At 42.5% G+C, this 26,310-nt stretch overlaps 3 protein-coding genes across 5 annotated transcripts; 2 read left to right on the top strand and 1 right to left on the bottom strand.

Annotated features, from left to right (window-relative positions):
- Nucleotides 1-1,160: 1,160 nt before the first annotated feature.
- Nucleotides 1,161-5,451, top strand: c23h1orf87 (chromosome 23 C1orf87 homolog). The gene is made up of 7 exons (XM_076727298.1): nt 1,161-1,175; nt 1,431-1,557; nt 2,430-2,592; nt 2,818-2,937; nt 3,351-3,596; nt 4,666-4,735; nt 4,828-5,451. Exons 2-6 carry the CDS (start codon nt 1,457-1,459, stop codon nt 4,732-4,734), a joined length of 699 nt encoding a protein of 232 aa, XP_076583413.1. The 5' UTR covers nt 1,161-1,175; nt 1,431-1,456; the 3' UTR covers nt 4,735; nt 4,828-5,451.
- Nucleotides 5,452-6,626: 1,175 nt separating this feature from the next.
- Nucleotides 6,627-22,137, bottom strand: tut4 (terminal uridylyl transferase 4). 3 transcript variants are annotated; one of them, XM_076724771.1, is made up of 31 exons: nt 22,008-22,079; nt 21,789-21,915; nt 19,147-19,708; nt 18,906-19,057; nt 18,266-18,382; nt 17,972-18,149; nt 17,724-17,812; nt 17,544-17,595; nt 17,164-17,233; nt 16,829-16,955; nt 16,300-16,419; nt 14,136-14,330; nt 13,868-14,042; nt 13,242-13,783; nt 12,579-12,729; nt 12,186-12,272; nt 11,949-12,052; nt 11,766-11,823; nt 11,573-11,676; nt 11,393-11,482; nt 11,093-11,206; nt 10,897-10,974; nt 10,575-10,752; nt 10,428-10,475; nt 10,104-10,186; nt 9,892-10,007; nt 9,003-9,157; nt 8,763-8,860; nt 7,877-8,450; nt 7,257-7,427; nt 6,627-7,157 (listed from the first exon to the last, which is right to left on the bottom strand). In XM_076724771.1, exons 3-31 carry the CDS (start codon nt 19,619-19,621, stop codon nt 7,069-7,071), a joined length of 4,590 nt encoding a protein of 1,529 aa, XP_076580886.1. In that variant the 5' UTR covers nt 19,622-19,708; nt 21,789-21,915; nt 22,008-22,079; the 3' UTR covers nt 6,627-7,068. The 3 variants fall into 3 exon arrangements, with proteins under 3 accessions (XP_076580886.1, XP_076580867.1, XP_076580877.1); XM_076724752.1 differs by having other exon boundaries at nt 21,745-22,137; XM_076724762.1 differs by lacking the exon at nt 21,789-21,915 and having other exon boundaries at nt 22,008-22,124.
- A 1,479-nt stretch (nt 22,138-23,616) lies between these two features.
- Nucleotides 23,617-26,163, top strand: gpx7 (glutathione peroxidase 7). The gene is made up of 3 exons (XM_076724784.1): nt 23,617-23,892; nt 25,329-25,590; nt 25,685-26,163. The coding sequence occupies exons 1-3, from the start codon at nt 23,761-23,763 to the stop codon at nt 25,846-25,848; spliced, it is 558 nt and encodes a 185-aa protein (XP_076580899.1). The 5' UTR covers nt 23,617-23,760; the 3' UTR covers nt 25,849-26,163.
- Nucleotides 26,164-26,310: the final 147 nt, after the last annotated feature.

Raw genomic sequence — 26,310 nt, 5'->3', positions numbered from 1 at the left:
ATCTCCGCCCAGGCCTCTTATCAAAGCTGTTTCCTTATCGCTTCTGGAAATTTAATTAGAAAAATCTTTCCAATTAATGATTTTGCAAAATTAAAGTGAACTTCAACCGGTTGATTCTCTTGTTAATTGTTGGCCAGAGGCATATAAAGAGAAGAGTAGAACAGCTGGACAGAGGTGGGAAGAAATAACAGGATGTACGTTACTGAAGTACTGAACTTAAAACTCCACTAATCAATATATTTTCATATTAAGATTGAAATAAATAACATTTGTAGTGCTGAACCCACAGAGTGTTATCAACTGTGCAGCTCCACAGTGATGTCGGGCTTCTTTCAGCTCAGTGTTTAGCTTTTGCAGCTCATTTCCTGTCAGTCAGAGTGTTTTTTCATCAGTCAAGCCCCGATAAACCTGTATACTACTTGCTCAGCACCACACGGCAGGCAGTCACAGTCACAGACAAGCTAGTGAAGAAAGTGGAACATTTAGCAGCTGAAAGGCCGGATATTATTCTCAGGAATTGGTGGAGTCCAAACTGGGGACATGATTGTTGGACTAGTGTACGTTGTAATAATACATTTTATTTAATGGCATTCAAGGTCACCTTACATCAAAAAAGACCAGAAATAAAACCATACAATGAACAACAACGCACCAGAAATAAAAAAAAGGTTACTCTGACCCATATTAAGGTTCAGTGCCAGGTGGCGACCTCTAGTGGTCACAGTGATTGTGACGGGAGCAAAGCAGGACGTCAGGTGACGAGAAAGAACAAGAAAGTCTGCATGTGGAGGAAGGTGGGTCAAACAAACACAGCTGTTCATACTATTACTTTAGATGAAGGATCTGAGTACCTCTATCACTGCAGCCTGACACATCAGACACAAAGTGTGATGTAAAGGAAAAGAATCAGTAAATGGTCATAAACTTGAGGGAATATTACTTCATCTGACATGTTGCTTCATGTTTACCTGTGGGTCACTTCCATACATTTTTAGTAATGCCAGCAGACTGAAAATGAAAAACACACTCATGAACCACAAGTGATTGTGTGCTGACGTGATCCCCAGTGCTCTGCAGAGTTCTGCAGGGTGTCGGGTGTTGCAGCTCAGGGGTGGAGACAGAGAGGTAACCATGGTGCAGGAAGAGCAAACAGGAAAGTGTTGTTCAGACACACGGTAAGAAATGAGATCCACTTGGAAAAAGAAACAGGAAATAAGTGAAAATTGGAAACTGGGAGTGGAATAGTTGCGTGTAAGTAAAGCATCATTATGCATACAGACACAAACTGTATCTGTTATGCTGTTGGTGCTGTGCTTCGCTGGAATGTCCTCATGTGAGCTTTCACTTGACTAAAGGTTTGAGCCATGCAGCCCTCCATCAGCTGCATGACTGATGCATCTCCTGCTCTCTGTCTCTGTCTCTTTCTCCAGGGAATCCTGATCATATCACCTGCATCATGGCTCAGAAAAACACGTCCGGAGCAAATTCAATCCCCAGACTTGTTGTCAGGATCATCGGCAGCAAACAGGTCAAGCAGTTTATTGAGGAGCCACAAGAGTGAGTATAGCAACAGGATGGCTGCGATTATTCAGTGTTGAAAACGAGAGATCGAAGATTACCCAGCGAAGACGTTTATCCTGTGACACGATGCTCGTTACAGGAAGTTGACTATTTAATTTGATGTTTTTGTTCTTATGTAGTGAGTGTTTAGGTTTCTTCTGTTTTTTTATTATCATTGTGACATTTGACATTTGTATTCAAGATATTTAACTCAGAACCTCTTATTCTGCTCTGAGACCCCTCAGGCCAAAGAATCAAACGTTGTTAATAGTTCCACAGTCCGGGCTTAAAACAAAGGAGGGTCAGCTTTTAAAGACTCACCTGTACAGAAAGGCATTAGTATAATGTTTTCATGTCTATTCAAATATTTTAATGTTGTTCTTTTACATTTTATCTCTCAGTGTTTGGCCACTTCTTGAAATCCCTGTTTCTCATCCCATTTTCTGTGTATGATGTTCCTTTTGAGTTCTTTGTTTCTCTGTGAGTTACTATCTTTGCACCTGTATTGTTTGTATTTTGTGAAGCACGTTGAGATTCTGGTTTTGTGAGGAGCTATAGAAATCAAGATTATCATTGTTGATACTCAGTCTGATTGTTGACTGCTGAATGTATGAGGAACTTACATTTTTGTACAAATAATCTCATAATCTCATGCTTACAGTGTATGAAGCCTTCAAGTATGAATGGGTTGTTATCTCTGAATCTTTAGAATTTATTGAGTGTTTTTGTTCTTCATCTCATTTGATGCCTTAAACAAATGAAGCTGACTTGTTTTAACTCAGCTTGCATTAAAGTTGTTTTTTGTATTTTTCATTGGATGCCCACAGAAGTACAAAATGAATATTACTTTGACATGTTTTCCCAAACAGAGATACTGGAGACGTGTCAGGGAAAGGACAAAGTCCTCCAGCTGAAGCTGTGATTGATGATGATTCAGAGAAATCTCCAGAGAACCATGAAGTGATGGAGTCCAGGTCTGACAGACACGTGCAGAACAGAGTGGACTCGGCACTTTGGGCTGTGATCAACCAGGTATGTGTTTATTAATGTTTGGAAGTAAAAAGAACGTCTTTATATAGCACAAAACAAAGTGCTGCACAGTGGAAACAAAGAATGAATAATAAATTTAAAAAAGATAAAATCATTCAAATTACAACAAATAACTTCTCAAAGCAAGTACTCAAGAATCTGAAAATCTGAAAAAACAGCAGACAGATGAGGCTTTGCTTCACTGATGCTGTTTGTGCTTCTCTTCAGGTTCCTGACAGGCTGTGCGTCACAGCGCCCTCTGGTGATCGCTCCAGGTCCTACATCCACCCAAAGACTCACCTCAACTCTGAACCCAGAGCAGCCGAGGCACAGGAGACAACAGAGCAGGTTCTTCTGTAAAATATAACCTTAACATGCAGCTTTCAATAACGCTGTATTACAGTTTAACTGTCAGGAATGACAGATAAAAATAAGTAATAAAACATACAGATACAGATACAGATAATACAGATTCTGACCACAGTACCATCAAAATGATCTTGAAGCTGTAATTTTAAGGTAAACCTGTTATATAATGTGGCTTTAAAGTTTCTGATTCCAAGCATTCTGAATGAAACCTTTTAAAGGTGTAAAGTGAATGATTCATAATGAATTCAAATACCTAAAATGACCTCAGACCTCTTTGGGTCTTTGTGTCTCCAGCTCCATGATCCACGTCACAGATCCATAGTGCAGCACTGCTGTTAAACTGGTCAGTCGGCACCATGACTGAAGATAAACTCACTTTTTCTTCCTCACAGAAAGGTGTGTCTGAGGACAGAGATAAGGCCCAGCTCTCCTCGGCTGTCAGAGAGGAGGTGTCTGATTGGCAGCTCTCCTCTCTGAGATCAGCAGAGGACGACGCGGCAGCTCTTGATCTCACCTTCGGTGGGACGCTGGATCGATCGGAGATCACTCACCTGTTTCTCAAACATGACGTTCCACTGAAACTCCCAACATTTTCTCTGCTCCTCCAAATGTTTTCTAACAAAAATGATCCAGTCCAGGTAAGCTAGCAATAATAGTTTGACACGCAACAATTTCTTTGTTTAGTATTACAAGCTACACAAAGGGTGGGGATCTAAAAAGAGAAATGTCAGTCAGAGTGACGATCCAACCCACTAGTCAAGAGGACAATATCTGGATACCTGCTGGACAGATGACTGTGAAATGCTGTGCAGAGCACAGACTCCAATGTCTACATGTTCAACACCGCAAGTCATGACAAGATTGCTTTAAAACCAGGATTGTGATACATCCTGCGCGGTCATCTGATGATCCTGGGAGACTTCATGACATTAGTTACAGGGAGAACATTGTAAATATGAAGTAACTGGATGGGAGGAAATCATTGCTGAAAGGTAGTGACAAAAATAATAATTTTAAAGCTGCGGTCATCTATCAAAAACTGAAAGTAAAGATGGCGCAGGATTTCTTCCTCACTCGCTGACTGGGGTGCTCCTCAGCAGCAGTTAGACCTGTGCTGCCCCCAGTGGCCATAACCTTTATTACAATGAGTAGATTAGAATAGCAGCCTGACTCTGAGCTTGGATCCAGGCTATCCTGAAGTTTAATATGGTAATGTAGCCTACAAGCATGTTCCATATTGAAGTACAGTTACCATGCTAACTGTATGCATGTTAATACGCGTACATGCTGTAAGCGTTAAATCTTGCGTGTTGGCCTGTGCATATCAACTAGCTTTAGAATTTGATCCCATCAGAAGATACATTCTAATAGACATTAACATGTTAAAACCCAGTCAGCTTGTTAACATAATACTATACTTAACTTCACTTACTAGCTTTCCCAGGACTTTCAACTGCATCTCAAGGTCTTCCTCAGCAGGTAGAATTTGTATGTGTGTATTACAGTCTGAAGCTATGGTCACATGATGACAGATGGCCTTTAAGTTCCTCGTAACAGCCTCGTGCAGCTGCTGGAGTGATTGTAGAGTGTCATTGTTTTCTTGAAATAATCCACCGAATGCTTTGCATCATATATTTTCAGAGCAACTGATTTCACTTGAAGTTGTGTATGGCATTCATTCCAGTTATTCACCTTGTATTGTTACAGATTCATTACAGAAATCTCCTACAATTCATTAGAAGTTCTGCATTCCCTGAGGAGCTCCACTGTCAGTGAGGTGAATCCAGTCTTCAGCTGTGAGGTAAACTATCATCAGATTCAGTATCTGCTCTGTGCACATGAACCAAAGATCCTTTCACCTCTCTGCAGCTTCAGAGGAGCTCAACAAGGACAAAGCGTCTTCACGGCTATCACATCATGAATCTGAGCACGCTGACAATCGAGCAAGAGCTAAACTCATCCGGCCACAGCTCAAAGGACTGGAAGTATAATGTTGTGATAGAAGTGATTGTGTGTGAGTGAGGAGATCTGTCTACCTATGATCACCACACGGCTTTCATTTGGAACACAGTTTTATCAGAAGCAATTTGGTGCTGACTGTCTTGTCAGACAGGACCCACGGATCAAACCACAAGTCCTGCACAAAATGACCAACCCACTCTGAGCTACAGCCAGCGCTTATGTATGAACACCTGAAAAGAATGTGCAGCAGTAGTTAGTGTCAAATATGATTGGATGTACAGTATGTGATCTACTATATAGACAGTCAACTGTTTTTCAACCACTTAGTGAGTTAAGAGTCTTCATTCACCCTTTCATATTTATTTAGTCTTTCTTTTAGTGCCATGTCACACTTTGTGTGTACATGAAGTTAATAACTGAAGTGCAACACACACCTGCCATGTTGCACCGTGTGACGCACAACAATTGACGAGTGTATGACACAGCAGATGTGTGGTACAGACAGGAGTCAGAGTACTAATGTAGGACCAATGTAGGTAACACACGTGGTGGAAAACCAGACAGCAGGAGCCTGATTCCAGACCTCTGAATCTGCATCCATGTGTCTGACTTGTTCAGCCCGTTAAAAAGGTGTGGGGTTGTACTCATTGTTGACTGGCCAATCAAAGCTTTGCAGGCTAAAGAATGAGGACGTCATCTCCTAACATACAAGCCCAATTCCCAAAAAGTTGGGCCACTGTGTAAAAACTAAAATAAAAACAGAATGCAATCATTTTCAAACTGTGTTTACCAACAACAGTTTTCTGAAGTGTCCCTGAGCTCATGTAGTCATATCCTTCATACAGTCATGTGTTCACAAAGTGGTGAACCTCACCCCATGTGATAAGCTGTCTTACATAATAACTCTGATTCTTATTCAAATAAAAGTTACCAGCTCCTTGCTGTGGATGACACACCATGGATGTAGGCCAATGATCTGACTCGACATGTACTAACTTCATCAACAGGGTGTGGAGAAGTTACAGTTCTGGCGTTAACTCAGACGTCTACCATTTATTTTTTATTGCATATCTCTATAGAAGTTAGCATGCTAACCAGCTAGCCCTGGCCTTTCTGTCTCCTAAAAAGTGATAGACTGACTTATTCTTGTACCCATTTCCAGTGTTAAACTGAAAAATATAACTATACACCTTCTGAATTCAAGTTTGTTTGGAGTGACCTTCAACAGGTGACATATGTTACACACACGACATCACGCACAGAGTTTAACAAACATAAGCCTCACAGTTTTTAAAGTAAATAGCACACAGTGTAATTGTTGATAGGACCCCTTAAATTGCAAAGGTCAGTTTTACAGACCTGTATATTTTCCATCTATGGTGCTGACAATGGCCACTGGGACAAACTGGCAGCTTGGCTGGTCGGTGGCATCTTATTCAGCTTTTAAAGGACACGCATCTAGCAACCACCACAGCAGCTTCTGTGCTGACTGAAACTGACATCAACTGGGAAGATAGGTAACTCACTTCTGATCAGTTCGGGCAACGTATAAGGAAAAAAAAACAGACACTGGCAAATGTGAAGATGACATCAGGCTGAGTGACAGCAGAGCAGAGCAGAGCGTCCATGTGTGGCCTCTTCACAGAGCGTCATTCAGGAGTGCACACAGACATGCTAAGGACATCGACCCACACGACACAACACACTTGTTTGCTTTTTTCTTTATTTTTTTGTAGCTTTTTTTTTTATATTTAAGATTTTTTTCCCTTTTTTCTTGCTATCTCTGCTTTTGGCACTACATACTTAGGGTGACATGTTAGATTGTTTTTAAAACAAACGTCTATTCAAAGCCTTCATCTTGTGGCAAGCAAAGTATGAATACAGCTAATAAAAATAAAGGTTTACATTTTTCCTCCTTACTTTACACATAAAATAAAAACACTTTTTTGGACCCCCTCAAAAATGGGGGTATTAAAATATTTGACATTTGTATCACAAATCAATGTAATGACACAAAAAATAAAACATAAAAACTGTACAAAAATGATAAAATTCATCTTAAAAATTCTTCGTGATCAAATGATGCAAAGGACATAATTTTGATTTTGTTATGTTACTGACCATAAATCTGAAAGGAGAGACGCTAGTTTACTTCTTCTGTTGGATGAAATTCAAATTTACTTGATGTCGGACATGTGGGACCAGTGGGAAGTTCGGATTTGGATGAACCACAGAACCTAATGGAGGGAGAGAATTGTGTCAAAGTCAGTGCAAACGGACATCTTGCGATTATCGACTTTTCCCAGCAGCCACAAATAAACTGCATCATGTCTGACCTTGTGCCACGAAGGGTTTGCTGGGTTGGTAGCCTCCGTTGCCCTGCTGGATGAAGCTCTGAGGCATTCGGTAGGGCCAGGATGGCGACAGGGCATACTGTGGTGCTTTATTGTGCTCCCATAACCGGGAGCCTTGGCTCATACCTACAAGCTGGGCTGAGTGGCCTGACTCTGCAGAGACAAGATCAAAACACACTCGAATAACTCACAAATAAGGAGAAGTTCAAGCACAGTTCTATGGTTCCTGTATATCCAAAAGGGACAGTGGGTAATATGTAAATGAGTTAGGAAAACTCTTAAAATGTGCTTTCTGTATGTCTGACAAGCAGTGCAGTCCAGATCAGACTGAACGTGACGTCACTGAATACTTTGGATGGACCTTCTAGAGAACAAGGCCACATCGCAAATATTTCTTTTTAATTATTACTCGGTTACTATGGAAAAAGGCAAAGAACTACTGTTTACTATAGATCTGGACCTAAAATCATTTGATAGTATAATATAAGTGACTGTACATATAATTTCCTAATTACATGAATCTTTAGAGACAGAGAAACAGGACGACACAGAGACAGAGTCACACACACAGACGGTGCCACCAAAGTTCACCCAGTGAATACCTGACTTGACTACAGTGCCATTGCCCATGAGTGACCCAGCTTGTGCCAAGTGGTTGTGCCAGTGTCCTTCCCGTCCTGGCCCACCGATGCCCAGCTGTCTCCCTGCCGGCTGGGCAAAGATGATACTGGGGTCGTTCAGGTTCATGGGGCTGGGGTTGCCCCCTGAGCCTGTGGGACTCCCATTCCCCGATGCTGAGCGCAGGGCGAATTTCAGGCTGGGCGGGGAGGGGGCGGCGGTGGGAGAGGACGTGCTGAGGACAGGTCCGTGGATGGGCCAGGAGGTGGAAGGGATGTGGACTGCGTGATGAGGCTGCCCCTGGGAGTGGTGTGACTGGTGCTGGTGGGAGGGAATAAGTCCCAGTGCAGTGAGCGCCCCTGGGTGGTATTGGCCAGGATGGGAGGTCGGGAAGCTGAAGAGAGACACTGGGGGGACCTGGGGGTGAGCAGGCTGCTTTGAGGGACCAGGGCAACTGGTCTTACTGAGGGAGGTCTGGGGGGAACTCGTGGACTGGGAGGAACTCTGGGGGACAACTGCAGGCTGCGGGGAGTAGGGCGGAGTCTGGCGACTGTCGGACTGTTGAGAAAAAGAAACAAAGAATTAGAAATCAACAATCAGACTTTGTTTACACATTCAAACATGAATTCTATTCACTGGTGTGCAGTAGTGACACGGCTTGACTGAGGAAACCAAAACATTGTGTGCACCATCATCCACTTGTACTCATGATTTTTCACTTCCACGGCCCAACATATTAAATCCCCTTCACTTCCTATGTATTTGAAAGGAGGCAGAAATCTCTACGGGTGCAAAGTGAGGAAATATTTTGAGAGTTTTTTGCAAATCAGGTAAACCGACCCCTGTGCAGTGTCTAACCATTGTACTCACACATTCTGAGGGCTGTCTGGTCCGTCCAGGACACTCTGCAGCTACCTGGGGAATGGGGATGGACTGGGAGCTCACTAATGTTTGTACCACATGAGGAGCTGGAGAAGAATGAAACACCAGAGAAGCAAGTTTATTTTCACTCGGTAAAGTTAAATATTTCTAAATATATGTGTGTGTGCTTGTCTTCACTCTCGGTTCGTTGCTGTCAGTTAACCTCTGGGACATGGACTCTGTGGATACCTGGTGCTCCGGCGCTTCTCTGCTTGAGGTGGCGGTACTCAGGACAGTCCCTCCGTACGTGACCCGTGTCCCCACACTGAAAACAACGTCTGTCCTTTGGCTCCCGCTCCTCCTCTTTAACGTCCTCATCTTTGTCATTTTCCTTCTTCTTAACCCTGGCAGAGAAAATGTTCAAGGAGGAGTGAATAAACCAGATACATCCCGTACAAACAATGGATGTGTCAACATACACACAAGGAGCATTACAACAGTACAGACTCCTAAATATCAGAGACTTCTGTTTCCTTTCACTGAGAACACCTTCAGCCACACCGAGTTAACAAAAAAAGGTCTGGTTTTAATTAAAGAGATAAAGATTTAAACAGGATTCCTGTATAAATAACCAAAGGTCTTTGTGAAACCAGCTTTAAATCCTAAGAAGTACACACAGTGACTGCACACATATTCAAGGCTCAGCAAGCCTGAGCCCAGAGACTCAGTATTTTTCTTACTGGGAAAATCTAAGCAACAGAAAAAGAAAATGTCACTCGTTGGAAAGTCTACCAACAACTAGATGTGAAGCCATAAGTGGAAAGCTACAGTGGTGCAGTACAGTTTAATACTCCCTAAATAACTCATCTCATAAAGGCACTTAATGAAGGCATTCATCTAAGCATTACTTATGTGGTCCTGTTGCCATGGCAGCCACATGCTCACTTTCACCTTCTCATTTATTTTTTAACGACATCTTAACAGTGTATGTGTGATGCATAACGCAGCAGTGCTCAAGATAATGATGCTTTAAAAAAAGGCTCACTGAACTGAAAACACACTTCTCAGTGCTTTCTTTTAGCTTTCCTTTGAATTCTACCAGGGTGACAGAAACATTTCCATGAATGAAGAGAACAACCTGCGTCTCTTTGGACAGTCCTTCATGTAATGTCCAATCTTGCCGCAGATCCTGCAGCATCTGTCATTAGGCGCCAGCTCGCCGTCTGTCAACACCTTTGAGTCAAAGAAGTAGTCCTGCAGCAGAGCACAACAGAAACAGAAGCTAATTTAGACAAGAACGTTCAAAATCTTAACCTTTTGTGCAGTTTGTTTGAGCCATGACTGACGTACCACTTCAGTGCCGGGGATGGGGTAGAACGGAGTTCCAAACAACTTTCTCCCGTTAATAAACGCCTTCATGATGAAGTTTGTCACTAGAGGAAGCAAAGGAGGAACATTTTCACAGGTGTAGAGGCAGCTGAGATCACACGATCAAAACCAGAGGGCACAGAATCTTAGCTTTTGAAACACAACACCTGCTTCTTCATTCAAATATCAAACAGTCAGAAACTGGAAAAAGGGAAAACACCTCCGACTCAGCATCACGAGAGAACGACTCAGTCCCAAACTTTTCTATGTTATCTTATAAAAGTATGTTTTTACTAAAGCACTTACTTTTGCGAGAAACTCCAGCACCAAGATTATGATTCAAATCGAAGGGATCTGAGGAGAAGAGCAGATGAGTGAGCAGAGAGAAGACGACTCTGGTGATAACAGTCAGAAGCAGGTAAAGACAGAGGACAAGCACATCCGTGTGAGCACCTTCAATCGCGATGCATTTACTGGTCCACTGTTTCTCAAAGGTGGTGAGGCGTTTCCTTTGGCGGATGCTGATGACGTGCTCTTTGAAGTCAAATTCTTCTGTGTAAAAGCGCAGGAGCCCCAACCACAGCTCTCCCACTGACTCTGTGTTGGGCTGCAGCTCCGAGAGCAGCCGACGCTGTGTGGACAGAACACATTTAGGTATAATATTATAATGAGAGACATGTGACAGGAGCCAGATTTGGACTGCTGACAGATAATGTGAAGTAATTCAACACTGTCCCAAGTTTCAGGAGACCCCAAGGAGTGCAAGTAAACTCACCAGATCCTCAAGGTCATCACAAAAGAAAGCATTCCAGCCGTCTACCATCCGCTGGGGAACAGTCGACCCGTCAAAGATCTACAAAGACATCGTACAGAGCTATTTACTTTATTCCACTCAAAGCGACACACTCCTTTGTGTTTCAGGCAGAGGTCATTTGAGTTTAAAGGGATGGTCATTAATCAGCAGCTGGTACCTCCTGCAGGACAGGAATGACTGGCGGCTGCCTCTGCTGCAGGAAGTAGAGCACCATCAGGATGTAAGCATAAGACGAGAGGCTTCCTCTGGACGCATCCCCAATGTCGCAGCGCTGTGAGCACAGGGGGAGGTGAGTTATACAGTGAGAGCATAGTGTGCGAAATTCATGCCTGCTACATTTTGACAAGACAACGATCTAAAAACTTTCAAACCCCTGAGGGGAAGACTAGAACAGAAAACTGCAAACTGGATCGTCCAGAAGCAATCAGCTCAGGATTACTGTATCAGTTTCACATACCTTTGCAAAGACCTTCATCGTGTATCCCAGGAACTGCACACGTGGATCCAGCGCTGCGTACGTAGCCAGCATTCTGGTGTTGTGTTGAGCCTACAGAGACGACCCGTCCAACGTCACTCATTCAGCACTTAAATAATAGCAGTGAAGGCAGGTTCTGATGTGAGAGCCTTGCTCACTCACCAGGGTGTTATAAAGGCTGATGTCTCCCTCCAGACCACTCTGTCTGTGTTCAAACTTCACAATAGGCACTTTAGCTGTTGTGATAGGCAAGATGTTCCTCAGACCTGTGATGTTGAGAAAGGGAGAGATCACAGCCATTCAGATTCAGTCCTTGACACACAGACAGGAGATAATCAGTGAATTGCTAAATCACCTGTATGCTTCTTCAGCACTTTTGCAAGGCCTTCAATGATCTCTTTGCAGTTGAGCTTCTGTTCAGACAGATCAAAAATTACATGGAACAGAGACAGAACATAAGGGTCACACTGAGGAGGCGTGAGTTGAATTAAACAGCAGTGTGAGTGTGTGTGTGTGTGTGTGTGTTTCGTCCGCCTACCTCTGCAGTCTCATGGCCCTCCAGAGTCATGCAGATGTCAAGGTCACTGTCACGGAAGCCGAACCCATTCTTGGAGGAGCCAAACAAGCAGAGCTGAGCCTTATCTGTGAAATGACACACAGAAGAAGAAATTTCAATCTGAAGGTGAAACACATTCTGTATCATTATCAGAGATTTTCAAATAACAGTAAAAGTCTGTTCAAACAGCAAGTCATGCAACAGTCATGTCGTACTCACCATTGTACTCCTTCCTTATGAACCTCTCCAGGCTGCCGAGGATCTGCTCCCTCTTCTGCTGCTCGGCATGTGTAGGTGACAATTCATCTGCCAACAGCAGAGCATTTATTCAGTCACACAGAGCGCCAACGATTCGTCGATTGATTAAGCGGTTTAATTTGTTCAATTAAACTAAAGGATTATTGCATTCGAAATTCTAAACGCAGATTCATTTGAAGTCATTCTACAAGCAAAGAAGTGCTCATGTGAACGGTTCACTATTTTCAAAACAGATGAGATCAGATTCAATAATCTAAATGTCAGTTTCATATTGGTAAATAATATGAGCCAGTGCCAGCTGTTGCTCAGCATATTCAATGTGAAGAGCAGGTAAGACTGCACCTGACAACTTACAGTAGCACAGTTTGCAGAGGCCATCGAGGATATCTCTGAAGTGGTCGTTCATGGGAGGCAGCGGCTTCAGCTCGATCTTCTTGAAGTCTTCAGGACACTCGTCCTTCAGGTGACCGTCTCGTTTGCAGATGCTGCACACGACAGTTGGAGGCTGGAACGACAAAGTTCAAAGACCATAAATGAATGGACCAATGAGATATGAAGGCTTTTATCAACACAAACAAGTGCAAGATCGTGGCATAAATAAAAAAAAAACTAAAATGTTGTAAACATTGTGCACTAGTTACAGAACATCACTGTGACAAAACAATCTGTCCCATAATGCTCTCCACCAACCACTGAAGCTAATGTCTGAACTGTCACCGTGTGTCAATAAACCCATACAGGCCCTCCTTACATGGAAACACCTCATGTGGCATGAAGCCATCAATGATTGAGGTGAGATGATGCTTCTTCTGTACTGCAGTTATAAAAGTGGAAAATCTTGAAATCTACTATTTATTTTTTTCAAATTAGCTCCATCACACTGTGTTCAGGAGCAATACACAATATTATTACATGTAGGATTTTATATTATTAGTATCTTAAAGTAATTCTTGATTTCATGCTCCTGACTCTATAAAAACATGCACACAAAGGGTGAATGCTGTTCACCATAGTTACCTTCCCCCCAGTGAAAATCATCTTATCAAACACATAGTGCAGATCTTCTGATGTAACAGATCCATCCTTATCTGAAACACTGCTCTCCTCCTCCTCCTCCTCCTCCTCCTCGTCCTCCTCCTCCTCCTCCTCCCCCTCCTTGTCACTGTCCAGCAGGCCGTTGGGGGAGAAGGACGGTTTGTTCCCCTCACTGAGAACCATGTCCATGAGGCTGGCATCTAAACTCATCTCATCCTTCTTTGTGGACGGAATCGAACCATCTTCATCGTCGCTGTCAGGCTCCTCGTCCTCCTTCGGCCCTTGGTGGCCTCTCGGAGCGCTCTGACTTTTTTCACCCTTCCCGTCGTCTTCTTCCTTCTTCTCGACATCTTCCACTTTTGCTCCTTGTTTGCCTGCCTTCTTGCCTCTCTGGCGGCCCCCGGTGCCTCTTCTCTGGGGGCAAGCAAAGTATTTGTAAGCTGTACGGAAGCGCTCCTGGATGTACTCAAAGACCATTTGGCTGTTCAAGCTTCGTGCAACATTCCTCTTCAACGCAAAAGGATCTAAAAAAAGAAAGACACAGAGAGTGAATTTCAGATTCTTCTCCAGACCTGTAGGGTGAGTTTTCCAGCAGAGAGGTATCTCACCCTCAATAGCGAGCCTGCGACGTGGCCAGTTCTTCACTTCCCTGGAGAGGAGCTCTTTTAAGCGGATGCTGATGATGTATTCTTCAAGAGCAAATTCCAGTGTGTAGAAACGTAAGAGCTCCAACCACAGCTGGCCCAGCGACACACCTTTACCCAGGTCCAGAGTTAAGCGGGTCTTTAAGGGAAAGCAGCAGAGGGTAGAATATGAAATTTCAATCAAAGGCGATCTAAACGCTTCGATATGGCCGTACGCTGTAGTGACACTCACCAAGCCTTCTGAGGCGTGATTATCATCAGGCTTCTTGGGCTCTGGTTTGGGTCGGCCTTCTCCTCTGGCTTCGCTGCGGTTCTCCCCTCGTCCGTCCGTGGAGCTCGGAGGTCTGCGCTCCCACCGGACAAACATGTCCAAAGTGATTCCAGTTAGATGATACTCATCCACGCGTTTCACATCAAAGCCTTCGATCTGAACGAGGAGAATGAAGTCAAACAAACACGACATTTTTTAAAGGCCAGTTTAACTCCACAGCTCCTAATATCCATGTTTTTGTGCTGTACGGTCATGTTGTTGGTGGTGAGCAGGAGACTCACTGTGCTTGGTCATCTGACTGCTTGTGTTGCTGCCTATTTCAGCATTTATGAGGCCTGTAATTTTCCCTTTTTAGATACATTATTTTTAAATGATTACATGAAGAATATTTGCCTCCGTATGAATGAATTTCCACACTTTACAAGAGTGTGGACCTACAGCCCAAAGAATACAGCCAAAACAAGAAAACAAATCATGGAAAAACACTTTGTGATTGGATGATACGCATCAACACCTCACGTTTTATCTGGCCTGCCCACCGTGCATTTCTGGAGGACAGCTTCGAGTAGCTCTGAGCAGATAAATGCTCTACATTACTGAGTGATCACTGCTGGGTGTGGTTGCAGGTGCACACCCAGAAGTGATGCTAAACAGACTTAAAATGTTCAACCAGAGAGGGCAGTTTTTCAACTTGGTGTTAAATTACTCTTCAACGTGGAACTTCAGGAAACCTTTGTTCATCTTAATGACATCTTTCCTATTCTTCACTCTGAGACCACACAGCTTCCCACAAAACCACATCACTGCAAGCACCATGAGGCACAAGCAGTCTGAAGGCCTAAAGACGGGAATCTTTACCTCGAGGAGGAGAAACATGCTTCCACCTACACTCATGCAGACATTGCGGATGGGTTCTTCCTGGTGGTGGCTGTGCACTAAAATATAACTTCTAGTTCATTTAAAACCACTTTCTAACAGTGGTGCCACAAACGATAAATGCAATCTTAGTTAAATGGGTCAATTTATATCGTCATGTGACTATGAATATGAATTTTACATCTTAAAGAAATTAATGATTTGCGGCAGCTTCACATTTTCCTCAGTATTATGCAAATGCATGCAGCATAGTGTTAAAAAAAATTCTAATGAGATCATCTTAACAGCAGTGAAAGGATGATTTTTCTGTCATGTTTTTTTCTTGAACTGCTACGAAAAGACAGACACACGTTTCCATCCACATCTTGTGTTAAAGCCATGTTTCCCTACACAGACCTGATCCGTGTCGTGTGGGAGTGTTTTTCACAAAACATGACACAAGACGCAGATGAAGAATGTGGGTCATCCTCTGCATTACATAAAACGAGAAGACACTGTCTGCACTACCCAGGCTGTTACACTGTGTGTTTCCTAAGACAAGGCTTAAACACAAAAAAAGCTGAAAAAAAAAAGACAGAACCCTTTACTTTCCCTAAAACAAAAAACAATAAGTTGGGATAATGCACCAGAAATAATGGGAAGTAAGTAGGTTGGCACAGACACAAGTAAACTTTTCATGTATTTATCAACATCAACCATATCTCATTCAAAGGACATGTTATCAAGGAGAGATAATTCAAGTTTAGTACCAGAAACAAGATCTGATAAATCAGAAAATCTTTTGTGCTTTTGTGCAATCTTATGAGCAGGTTCTGTGAATCACATGTTCTCTTTTCGAATTTGAATGACAGGGCTCAGGTGTGTATATCTGTGTGTATCTGAAGTGACAAAGGTTCAGGAGTAGAGGTTATATGTGTATTAATGTCAGTTACAACAATTGTCTTTATCAAAAAATAAGTTAGTTCAAAACAGGTCTCTGTTTCTCGTGTGTGTGGAAGAGGACTGTGAGGGGAGCGCTCTTGCGGATAAGGCGGCAACAATGAAGTGCAACATTTCCAGTTGGGACCTTTTTTACATCATACATGTCATTTTCAATCTCTCTCTCCTCATGCCATCACTCTCCCGTCAACTAGCTAATGAATGCACAAAATGCTCAAAAGAATGCATTAAAAAAATCATTTTCTTTCTGCTGAGAGGGGCGCACACTGAGCAGTTCTTTTCCAGCGAGAGTGGAAAACACTTGACCTACCCAGCGGCCCAGGTAGACAGGGAGGATGGGCTCTTTCCTCTGCTGCAGGAAGAAGATGACCATGAGGGCGAAGGAGTATGAAGGGATGCCACCTTCAGCCTGGCAGTCGATGTGACACAGCTACAGAGATGAACACATGAGGAAAAGATTTCTTTCAGGTAGTCTGCATGTCAGCCTCAATGCACACTGCAAAACTGAAATCAATTTCTCCAATTAGAAAATCCTCACTCATTATAGTCTAAACATTAAGGATCAAACAGAGATGTGCTTTATTTAAAAAAAAAATTCACAAGCATTGCAACTTCAAAGCATTAAATTGTGGTCTGTCAGCATTAAATTCAGTGAGTCCAGTATCAACATATTAGTTGTAGACTGTGTGCTCTAATTAGTAAGACGCTCAAACAAACCAGGTTGCTAAGACTTGAGATACACTAACTATTTTGGAAAAGTCCAACCTGCGTAGGAACAAACATAGAAAGGAGATTTTTATCATTTCTTCTTTCAGCTGAGGAGACTGCCGCAGTCTTACCCTTGCCCAGTAGCGGAAAGCCAGCACCAGTGGAACCAATCTGGGCTCCAGTTTAGCCAGGGCTGCCAGATGATTGGTGGTGAGACAAGCGACGTCATTACCTGCACTCACTTTACACATCAGGCCGCTGCACAGACACAGAGGTGAAAAATCAAACACATAAAATATTTAAAAGCATGATAAACTACACAATACACACTATCACTGAAGCAACCCTCAGCCATAAACTCCCTCTCTAGACAGGTGATTTAAACATTCATGACTAAACTGACAAAAATATGCAGACAGAAAAGTTTAAAAAAAAAAAAAACTGATGCTTTTAGACCAACACTCACCTGCAAACATCCCGACAGAATACGGCAGGAACTTTGGCATGAAAATCTGACTCAACCTCAGAAAATTCAGCTGAAGAGAAACAGAATAAAAAAAAACACAAAATGACCTCAAAGAAAGTTGCACAGACACAAAGTAACTGCAGAACTTTTGCATAAAAACTGAATTACACAAAGTGGGATTATTGAGGTCAAAGACCAAGCAGGTAAGGAATTTCCGAACAATGTGTTTCTTCTTAAATTGCAAATGTTAGCAGACCTGAGAAGCAACAGGGCACAGCCAGTGATTCCAGACAAACAGAACAGTGGATTTATGCAACTTAATGACAATTAATCACGTCCAGACTCCAGAAAGCATTTACAAATCACCAAACAGAACCTACGGCTGTTCTTAAGGATTTCCAGCACTTGAATCAAGACCTCGGGTTGTGTCATCTGAACAGAAACAAAAAAAAAAAAAAAAAGTGACCATCAATTAGACCAAATGTCAGTGCTGATTTACAATGTCTTATGTTACAGAGAAAGCGCATCACTGTTTTGTGAAACAGCAGAGGCAGACTTACAGAGGAAGGGTGAGTGACGTCGATGTTGATGTCACTCGTTTTGAAGGCAAAGCGGGTAAGACATGAACCATAGAGACGGAGAGAGCAAGCTGTAAAAGCAAACAGAAGATTACATATGTTCACTGAGGATAAGCAAGGTCTAACTTCAGTATGACTTGAAACTCTAATGTTTCTCAATGCATTTCCTCTTTGTTCACAACTCACTGCAGGAAATAGAAATCAGGCTGAGTGACAGCGCAGCGTACAACCTGAGAGGTGCCTCTTGATGATCTCCTCCATCCTGATGACCACTGCCTTCCGAACCTCAAAGTCCTCCTCTGAGACCCCTTGCTGCCTGGCTGTTTCTAGGACGGCTGCGTCCACGGCCCTGAGCTGGGCGGCGGAGGCGGGCGGCAGGGCGCGCAGCTCATTCTCCTCCTGTTTTTCCTGATGCACCACAGCCAGAACATGTAAAACACTTGAGTCTAAACCCTTACTTTAAACCCCTTCAAAAGAGCGTGAATAAAGCATGAGTGACAACGCAGACTTAAATTTTCCTTTACCATTATGTTCTTCTTGTGTCTCTTCTCCTTGATGTGTTTGTGTGCTCCTTGAATGTTCTCAATGTGCACAGAACAGAGCTTGCATAAGTATTGATAGTTTGGGTACTCCGGGGACTGCTGCGAGAACAAAGAGAGGCAAAAGCACTCAGGTTATGCATGTTTTCTCCCTGTTTCTCAATGGGAAATTTGGGGATTTGTGGTTTTATCCTCTGCCCGATCAACTGTTAAAGCCCACCTGCACATGCTGGGTGGAAATAAAATCAACAAATCCCCAGTGCAAGAAAAACAGACAGGGCAAAGTGAAACATTATTGTCCTTAGATATCAAAATAAGTCAAACTTCTTTCATTTTGTCTTTACAAAAAAAGGCCGTGCAAGAACTTTGGCTACACGTGATTCAGATATACGATCGCATTTGGGTTGAAACCCAAAAATAACTGACATTTAACACAAAGTCCTAGAGTGTTAGAACCTCTTTAGATTTGAAGTCTCTAGTGTATTTTGACTTTGTCTGTCAGTTATAAATCCATTTATCAATCTATCAACGTATCAGTATACTTGCTGGACCCATATTGCAGCAGCTGATAGGAGCTGAGCCATACATTTTCTGTATATGAAGCACGGGCAGATTGTTTCCTTACTTTCAACAGTCGGTGGATGTAGTCTCTGTAGAGGCGCTCCTCCGCCTGTCGGAGGCCCAGCTGTTGCTCTGTCAGCAGTCCTTCCTCCACAGGGGGCCTCACCTCTATGCCCTCTTCAGCTGGCTGATGCATCAGTGCAGCAGCTCTCACCCCTACAAACAACAAAGACAAAGCCGTTAACCAGAGATACATTTGGTGGAGAAGATAGAATCACTTCAGGAAAAACATCCTGCAAAATCACCATGGGACTTTTCTTTTGCTGGAGCTACAATCGAGCTCTTGGCCTGCTCTGTGAGGCCTTTCTCAGGTGTACAGGGCACTGCAGGAGAGCAGGTGTCTCTGTTTGCTGAGGGGCTGCTGTCTGCAGAAAGAGACACCCTGGAGTCAGGAGCCTGTGCCACCAGCTGCTGTTGGGAGCTTGCCACTTTTCCTTTCCCTCTCTCCCCAGAGCTCGTTCTTCCAGTCAGTCTGCTCAGCCTGGAGGGCCGTCCTCTCCTCTTGTCCTGGGGGATATCTGTGAAAGTCTTGCCCGGCCCACGGCTTCCTATATTATGCTCATCCTTTGCGGTGTTGAGGTTTTCGTGTCTGCGGGGTGCAGACTCAGTACGCTCTCTCTGCACAGGAATCTCTTTCTTTGACTTCTCGCTGGACAAAGCTTTGGCTCCTCTGGGTTGGGACTGTTTGCCTGATTTGACTGGACTTCTGGACTCATCCATCCCTCCTGCCCTGCTGCCCTGCTGCTCCTGTCCCTGGTGGAGTCAACACCACACTGAGGATGACCAGGGAGGCAGGCCACCTAAAGTCTAGGTAAAAAAAAAACAAAAAAAAAAAACAGAACTATCAGACTAATTCGCAAAATTACTCTACAAAAAGCAATGTGATAGCCTGCTGTGTGAAGAAAGTCAACACAGAGGTCTTACACTACAGATGTCATGGTCAACTAAAATGTTCTACAAGTCACGACAAAGCTATGAAAAGTACTTAAAGGTCTGATTGCTGTTCATACAGTATTGATGCAACTTTAGAAATTATTATTAAAATAAAAACTGGTTTCAATTGACTGTTTTGGCTTTGAGAACATGATCTTTCTCATGTAAAGTACACACACCCAACTTACCCAGTGTACTAGAAATAAAATAAAACCAAAAAAGATGACAAGAAGTGCTACTTTTAATGATGAAGCCACAATAGCAAAGACCTTTTAACTTTTCAATTTAAAAGTATTTAAACAAAGTCTATGTTTTGCTTTTTAGGAGTTTTCGTTCCTTTTCATCCTTCACACCATTCACATCATTACCACGTGTCTGTGTGATAGAAAGTTTTTTTAAATCAGTGCATATTTGTAAAAAACGCAATCATTATCTATTTTAACTCTTTTCACAGGTAAACTCGATGTTGTATCTTATCTTATTTATTTTCTCCGTTAACGAGTGAATTGTTTGGTAAATAAAGTGCCTGAAAACATTGAAAAAAGTCCATCACAAATTCCTAAATTTCAAGGTGATGTCATCAAATTGCTTCTTTTTTCACCAGTCCAACAACTCCAGATATGAGAGGATTGTCACAGCCGAGGCTGGAAGCACAGAACGATCGGCATGTTCGATCAGTGTCTTCAACAGCTGATGCAATTAATCAAATCAAATCAAAACGCTGAAGATTAACTTTCTGTCCACTCATTGATTAATCCTTTCAAGTCTGGTGTTCCACATCAAACAATGGCAGTAACATCACACCGCAAGTCAAAAGAAAGCCTAAAGGTGAGTTTTTAAACAGACGCTGAAAAGTCTCGATTAACATTCTTGTTCCCATCCTCCGATATGAGAATCACACAGTTTGACTCCACGCCTGCAGAAAGCAGCGGCGCCTTACTTGTTTTTTGATAGACTGAGCAGCATCGAATCTGTGAAGCTTCAGGCTCTACCAAAGACATACATTATAAATTACAACCATAATACAACCCATGAAGTGAAGGGCAAGTCTTTATATACCAAAAAACTAACTTTTCTTTATTCCAGACTAGCAGCAGCTCCCTGATGGCACTGTAAAGTTTAGGGGAAACCTGTGAACGGTGCAAATTCTGTGTATATATCATGAAAGCTCCTTGACCTCATTTCGAATACACTCAATTAGCTAATGGCAGTTTTGATAAGTAGTTAATTGCTCAAGTAATTTAATGAGTTTCTCAAATGCGAAAATTTCCTGTTTTTCTCTTTTATATCTCTGTAAACTGAATATCTTTAGATGTTGGGACTGTTAATCTGACAAAACAAGAAAGCAGAGGACTTCACTTTGGCCTTTCAGAGAGTTTGCTGAGTGTTTTTATATATGTATATATATGTTACATTTCAGAGGCTAATTGATTAACCAGTTGATCGAAATAATAAACAGACTAACTGATAATGCAGCGCTTACCATCAATGTATGTGCCATTATATAACACTGAAAAGAAGTAGAAGAAGAAATATCTGAAGCGACAGTGGTGTTTACTGACCTCCTAAACATAAACACACCTCACACGGACAAAGCCAAAATAGACAGTGCAGTGATTATGTGTCCAAGTCCGATGCCCCTTTTAAATGAACACGCCGTAACATTAGCCTCCACGAGCGGTGTTCGGAACTCATTTCGGCTAATGTTAGTATATGTTAAGGCGTCGCAGACATGAGAGACTGGCGTCAACTTGCAGTTAATATTTGGTTCCGTTAAGAGGAAAACGAAACTGAAGGGGGGATAGACTTCGACACAACACTGCGACTCAACGTTAGCTCAACTTCCAAAACAGGTACGAAAAGAGGGCTCACCACGCATGCAGATAGTATCGACTGAAAGAAACGCTCACCATTAAAACCAAAATGTGTTTCCTGTATGATAGGAAGGACTCACGTTGACTTCCTGGGGACTCTTCGCTTAGCCGACTTTGCAGTTAGCTAGCTGTCTTGGTAAGCTAACGTTAACGCTAGCCGCTGTGCCCGGTCGTCCGGCAGAGCTAGCTAACGGGAAATAAATAATACTGGCACACAGTTGCCACACAGCAGCAAGTCATTAAAAACAGAAAGAAATCCCTTCGACCATTACAACACACAAGAGCGCGTGTTAACTTACTTTCGAGCTCTTAAGTTGATTTCGGATTATTGTTTAGCTGTCTCCATGGTTATGTTCTAAATAATGTTTTTCACATCCCACGGCCCTGGTCAAAACAGCAGCCATTGACGCCATGTTACTACATTACCCCGCTGCATTGTGGGAGTGCCCGTGATGATGAGAGGGGCGTGTGACGTGCTGCGTTCAAGGATCGCAAGAAAACTTTTATCAGTTAAGTTCCAAAGTCTTACTTTTCTTTCTTCCGTCACAATATGAAATTTACAACAGAAAAGTTCGGGGACACGAAATGAAAATTACAGATATATTTAGGTAAACTTATAAACAAATTTTAAGAAAAGGGCATATCAATTCGGTTGTCTACTTGGATCCATTCTTAATGAAATTTGGCCAGACAGTGTATTGATTTTTTCGTTGGTGTGTCAAAAAAAAACAAAAAAACAAAAACACAAACTAACAAACAAAGCCCCAATCTTTACCAGCGAGGCTCTTTCCCTTTAATACCCACAAGCAAGTACTTCTTTTCTGGAAAATTATCCAAATGATTTTAGTAAATGTGAATGTGGGAAATAGGCAGACATTTTAAAGAGTTTAAACGTATCATTTTCTGTATCTTTACTTTCTATGTCCCATCTATCCATTGACTGTACATCAAGATAAACACAGCTAGTTGCTGAAAAGGTTCTCCCGTTTCTGCACATGCTGTATCTTGATACAATCATTTGAAAAAAAATAACCAGGATGCTAGGTGGTGCAATGCAAGAGAAAATAAACACTCTGTGAGCCAGTGCATGGGGTTATTTATATATTTTGGCATGCAGTATGTAGGCCATTCACTCAGACCTAAACTACATCTCAGAACACAACATAAGATAGGCTTACCTCAACTAAAGTCTGTGTTATTATTCTCTGGTTAGGAATGTGACATGGCCTAAATTCCCACACAAATGAGACCCAGTTTGTGAAAACTTCTCTTGCAGAGGAGGAGACTTTAGGGTTTTTTTTCTGTATTTTTGGCTTGTGTTCATTTGTTTTCCTCTATAAAGAAGTAGGCCATGGTGTGCAAGCCTTCATTTGCCTAATGAGCTGAGAATGATAGATGCAAATTTTTTTGTTCCAGTTCCAGCACTCCATTATACCTTCAAAATAAAAGCATCCGACTCCTCATCAAGTACACATGAAGTCCAGCAACCACCAAACCCGACACTGGTTGTGATGGAAAGGACTCCCACACCCATTTGCAGGCGTTTAATTTTTTTTTTTGTCAGTTTCTATGGTCTACTAAATTCTATCATATTATAATTTCCATTTAAACTGAAATGACATTTAAAGTTAAATTGTCCATAAAATGAAAATCTCATATTTTTGACTTTCTCAAATATTTCATTGTTTATTTATTATGATGCAATTTATGACAAAAAATATGTAGCACTTAATTGCAAGCTCCGACAGAAGGGTCTAGATGGAGTCTGACAGACTGTCCTGCATCTTTTTCCTAACCTGATCCGAGTACTTTTGAGGCCCAAAACTAACCATCTGAAGGGTGTATCAAGCAGTATTCGTCCTGTAGCTTCTGCCCGTCCTGAAATTTGACCTTTGCAGCACACGTTATTCAGGAAGGCTTTTATTTTGTAAGCGGCGACCGGTGGAAGAAGTGTTGTCCTTACTGTTTGTAACTTGACCGACGGGACGGAGGAGATCCGAAGGACTTTTGCATCAGTGTTCGCGCTGTTGAGTTGGCAGTCTGACTGTAAAGATGCTTCCCGGAGTGCTCACCGTGTTGCTCACTTTATTCAGCTTCAGTGAGAGCAAACAGAAAGACTTTTACACTTTTAAAATCGTGAACAGCAGAGGGAAGTTAGTGTCCCTGGAAAAATACCGGGGATCGGTAAGTTTGGGTCATTAAAGTCTGTGTCGGTGATGTTGGTGTCTTTAACAGGTCTCTCTCCGCATGGCATGAATGAATGTTGCATGGGCATGTGTGTTTCTTTCTTGTCCCTGTTAGCACTTGGTTCGTAGATGTGATAACATAGTGCTTCAGTGTGTCTGCAGCCTGGTCCGGACGTCCCGTCATGTAGCCCCGCTAGCCTACGTGGCAAGAGGCCTGCAGAGCCCCTGCAGCTGCAGGAGCTCCATAGAGTTTTCATTCAAACCAGGTACCGAGCACTGGACCGGATTAGGCTTCATCTGCCCACAGCAGACCGACACTGTACAGTCCTGCAGCTGCTGCAGGTCTTTTTCATCTTGCCTGAGTCTTTAAAGGAGACTGAACATGCAGGATCTGCTTTGCATGTAGGTTTCAACAGCTCATATCAAAAGACATCATTGCAGGAAGTATAACAGAATGAAGAAAAGGCTTTATGTGTACATTTTCCTACATGCTGTGTTTTAAAATAGTCTTATAATCTTGTTTAAATACAAAAAATGTTAATGAATAAAAAAGTAGACCAGAGCTTGTGTAGTTTATCTTAATGAATCCTTTTAAATAGAGTCTCAAAGCATTTCTCCTTAAACACCTTGAACAAACAGAATATTGTCTCCAGTTAAATGTCTTGTTAGAAGCTTCCACATTTCCACAATTACCGTTCGATTACGAGTTACTTGCAGTACTTCAAGCATTTTGTATATAGCGTGCTGTTGTTCGAAGGGAGTTGCTGTTGGGTTCTATTTAGGATCTATAATGTACATAAATCCATGAGGGTTTCAGATACATCACACCTGGAGTTGCTTCATCGTGACACTAGATGTCAGTACATGACGACGGGATCATCAAACGTCAGCCTGCTGTCCCTCTCTGCAGAAATCAAAGAATGCATGTGCTCACCTTTGCACTGATGAGCTGCTTTCCATCCTGAACCTCTTCCTCACTGACTGTGAGCTGAAGCATGAAGCTGTAACACGTCACAAGCATTAACCTTCACTAACATCCTCAACTGTCTCTATGCAGTGTGCCTGTACAGGTCCGCCCACGACCACTTCACTAACACTTAAGAGGAAAAGGTAAACAACGATAGATTCAGTTTGAAATTTTGTTTTTTTTGGAAGTCTACGGTGGTTTTAACCAGTTGAGAAGACTTACTGTTCAGATCCTTAACTAAAAGAACTAATACAGTTTTGTAAGAATTTTATCTGACATTATTAGATGTACAAGCTGAACAATCTGACCTTCTGGCCGTCTGTGATGTGCACAGAGCACGTTCTGAACGTCTTCTCGTATCCTGGGATGTTAACAGCTGGTTCCAGCCTCCCAGTTGCTACTGATGGTTGTTTTATGACTCTCGGGTCTGTTTCTGTAGTGTTTTCATGGTGCCTCTCTGGCTTTAGGTGTCCCTGGTGGTGAACGTGGCCAGTGAGTGTGGCTTCACTGAGGAACACTACAAAGACCTGCAGCAGCTCCAGCGGGACTTCGGGCCGTATCACTTCAACGTTCTGGCCTTCCCTTGCAACCAGTTTGGGCAGCAGGAGCCCGGCAGCGATAAGGAGATCGACAGCTTTGTGCGACGAGTCTACGGAGTTTCCTTCCCTCTGTTCAGTAAAATCGCTGTCGTTGGAACTGGAGCCAACAATGTGTACAGGTACCTTGCAGGTGAGTAAGGTGTTATTGGTGTCTCCCTCATTGTCCTCAATTTCAGCTTCCTGCTGAAGGCTTTAACTTGTTGTTCTTCTCTCATTCTCTGCAGAGTCTTCTGGGAAGGAGCCTGACTGGAATTTCTGGAAGTATCTCATTGATGTAAACGGCAAAGTGGTGGATGCATGGGGACCAAAAGTTTCTGTCAAAGAAATCCGACCCAAAATAGCTGAAATGGTGCGGCAGATAATCTTAAAGAAGAAAGAAGAGCTTTAACCTCCTGTTAAAACACCCTTTAGTGTTCTGCAGTATGAGATTTCAGTTTACTGGCACCTGAACCAAAGGGATGAACTGAACACCTTGACTTTGCTCGTACAATCAGACTTTGTTAGAATAAATCATTCGATTCAAGTCACGTATTGAAAGCACTGATTAAACCACTATGTTTTTAAAGTCAAGTTTTATATCAGGTGTATGACCTTTGAAGCTGCAGCTGTAAGCCAAAGAGCTCCTGTTTCCCCGTTAGTCATGTGGATGATGTGTTTGGGTTTGTGTTCATTCTGAATTGTGGAATAAACTGTGAGGAGAGTGAAACATTGCTGTTTAGTCTATGTTCTATATGTGGACTATATCCTACAGCTTTCCTCCATAATCACTGTTATGCCAGCAATAGGTTTTTGTTTTGTTTTGTTTTGTTTTTTGTATTTTTGGGATCTTATGAGAGACAATACAACAAAA

This window comes from Chaetodon auriga, chromosome 3 (genome assembly GCF_051107435.1).
Source record: "Chaetodon auriga isolate fChaAug3 chromosome 3, fChaAug3.hap1, whole genome shotgun sequence".
NCBI classification, from domain to species: Eukaryota; Metazoa; Chordata; class Actinopteri; order Chaetodontiformes; family Chaetodontidae; genus Chaetodon; species Chaetodon auriga.
Note: the sequence above shows the minus strand (reverse complement) of the source record. Positions and strands in the feature narration are given on the sequence as shown.

Bases quoted from the DNA above. Each gene is read 5' to 3' on its own strand.
- c23h1orf87 (XM_076727298.1), top strand. From the start codon at position 1,457: ATGGCTCAGAAAAACACGTCCGGAGCAAATTCAATCCCCAGACTTGTT. The intron at 2,593-2,817 runs GTATGTGTTTAT...GCTTCTCTTCAG, and splicing joins TTTGGGCTGTGATCAACCAG to GTTCCTGACAGGCTGTGCGT. The intron at 3,597-4,665 runs GTAAGCTAGCAA...GTATTGTTACAG, and splicing joins ACAAAAATGATCCAGTCCAG to ATTCATTACAGAAATCTCCT.
- tut4 (XM_076724752.1), bottom strand. From the start codon at position 19,621: ATGGATGAGTCCAGAAGTCCAGTCAAATCAGGCAAACAGTCCCAACCC. The intron at 17,813-17,971 runs GTTGTACGCTGC...TTGCTTTTACAG, and splicing joins CATCAAGAGGCACCTCTCAG to CTTGCTCTCTCCGTCTCTAT. The intron at 11,677-11,765 runs GTGATTTAGCAA...TCAACATCACAG, and splicing joins AGTGCTGAAGAAGCATACAG to GTCTGAGGAACATCTTGCCT.
- gpx7 (XM_076724784.1), top strand. From the start codon at position 23,761: ATGCTTCCCGGAGTGCTCACCGTGTTGCTCACTTTATTCAGCTTCAGT. The intron at 23,893-25,328 runs GTAAGTTTGGGT...CTCTGGCTTTAG, and splicing joins TGGAAAAATACCGGGGATCG to GTGTCCCTGGTGGTGAACGT. The intron at 25,591-25,684 runs GTGAGTAAGGTG...CATTCTCTGCAG, and splicing joins TGTGTACAGGTACCTTGCAG to AGTCTTCTGGGAAGGAGCCT.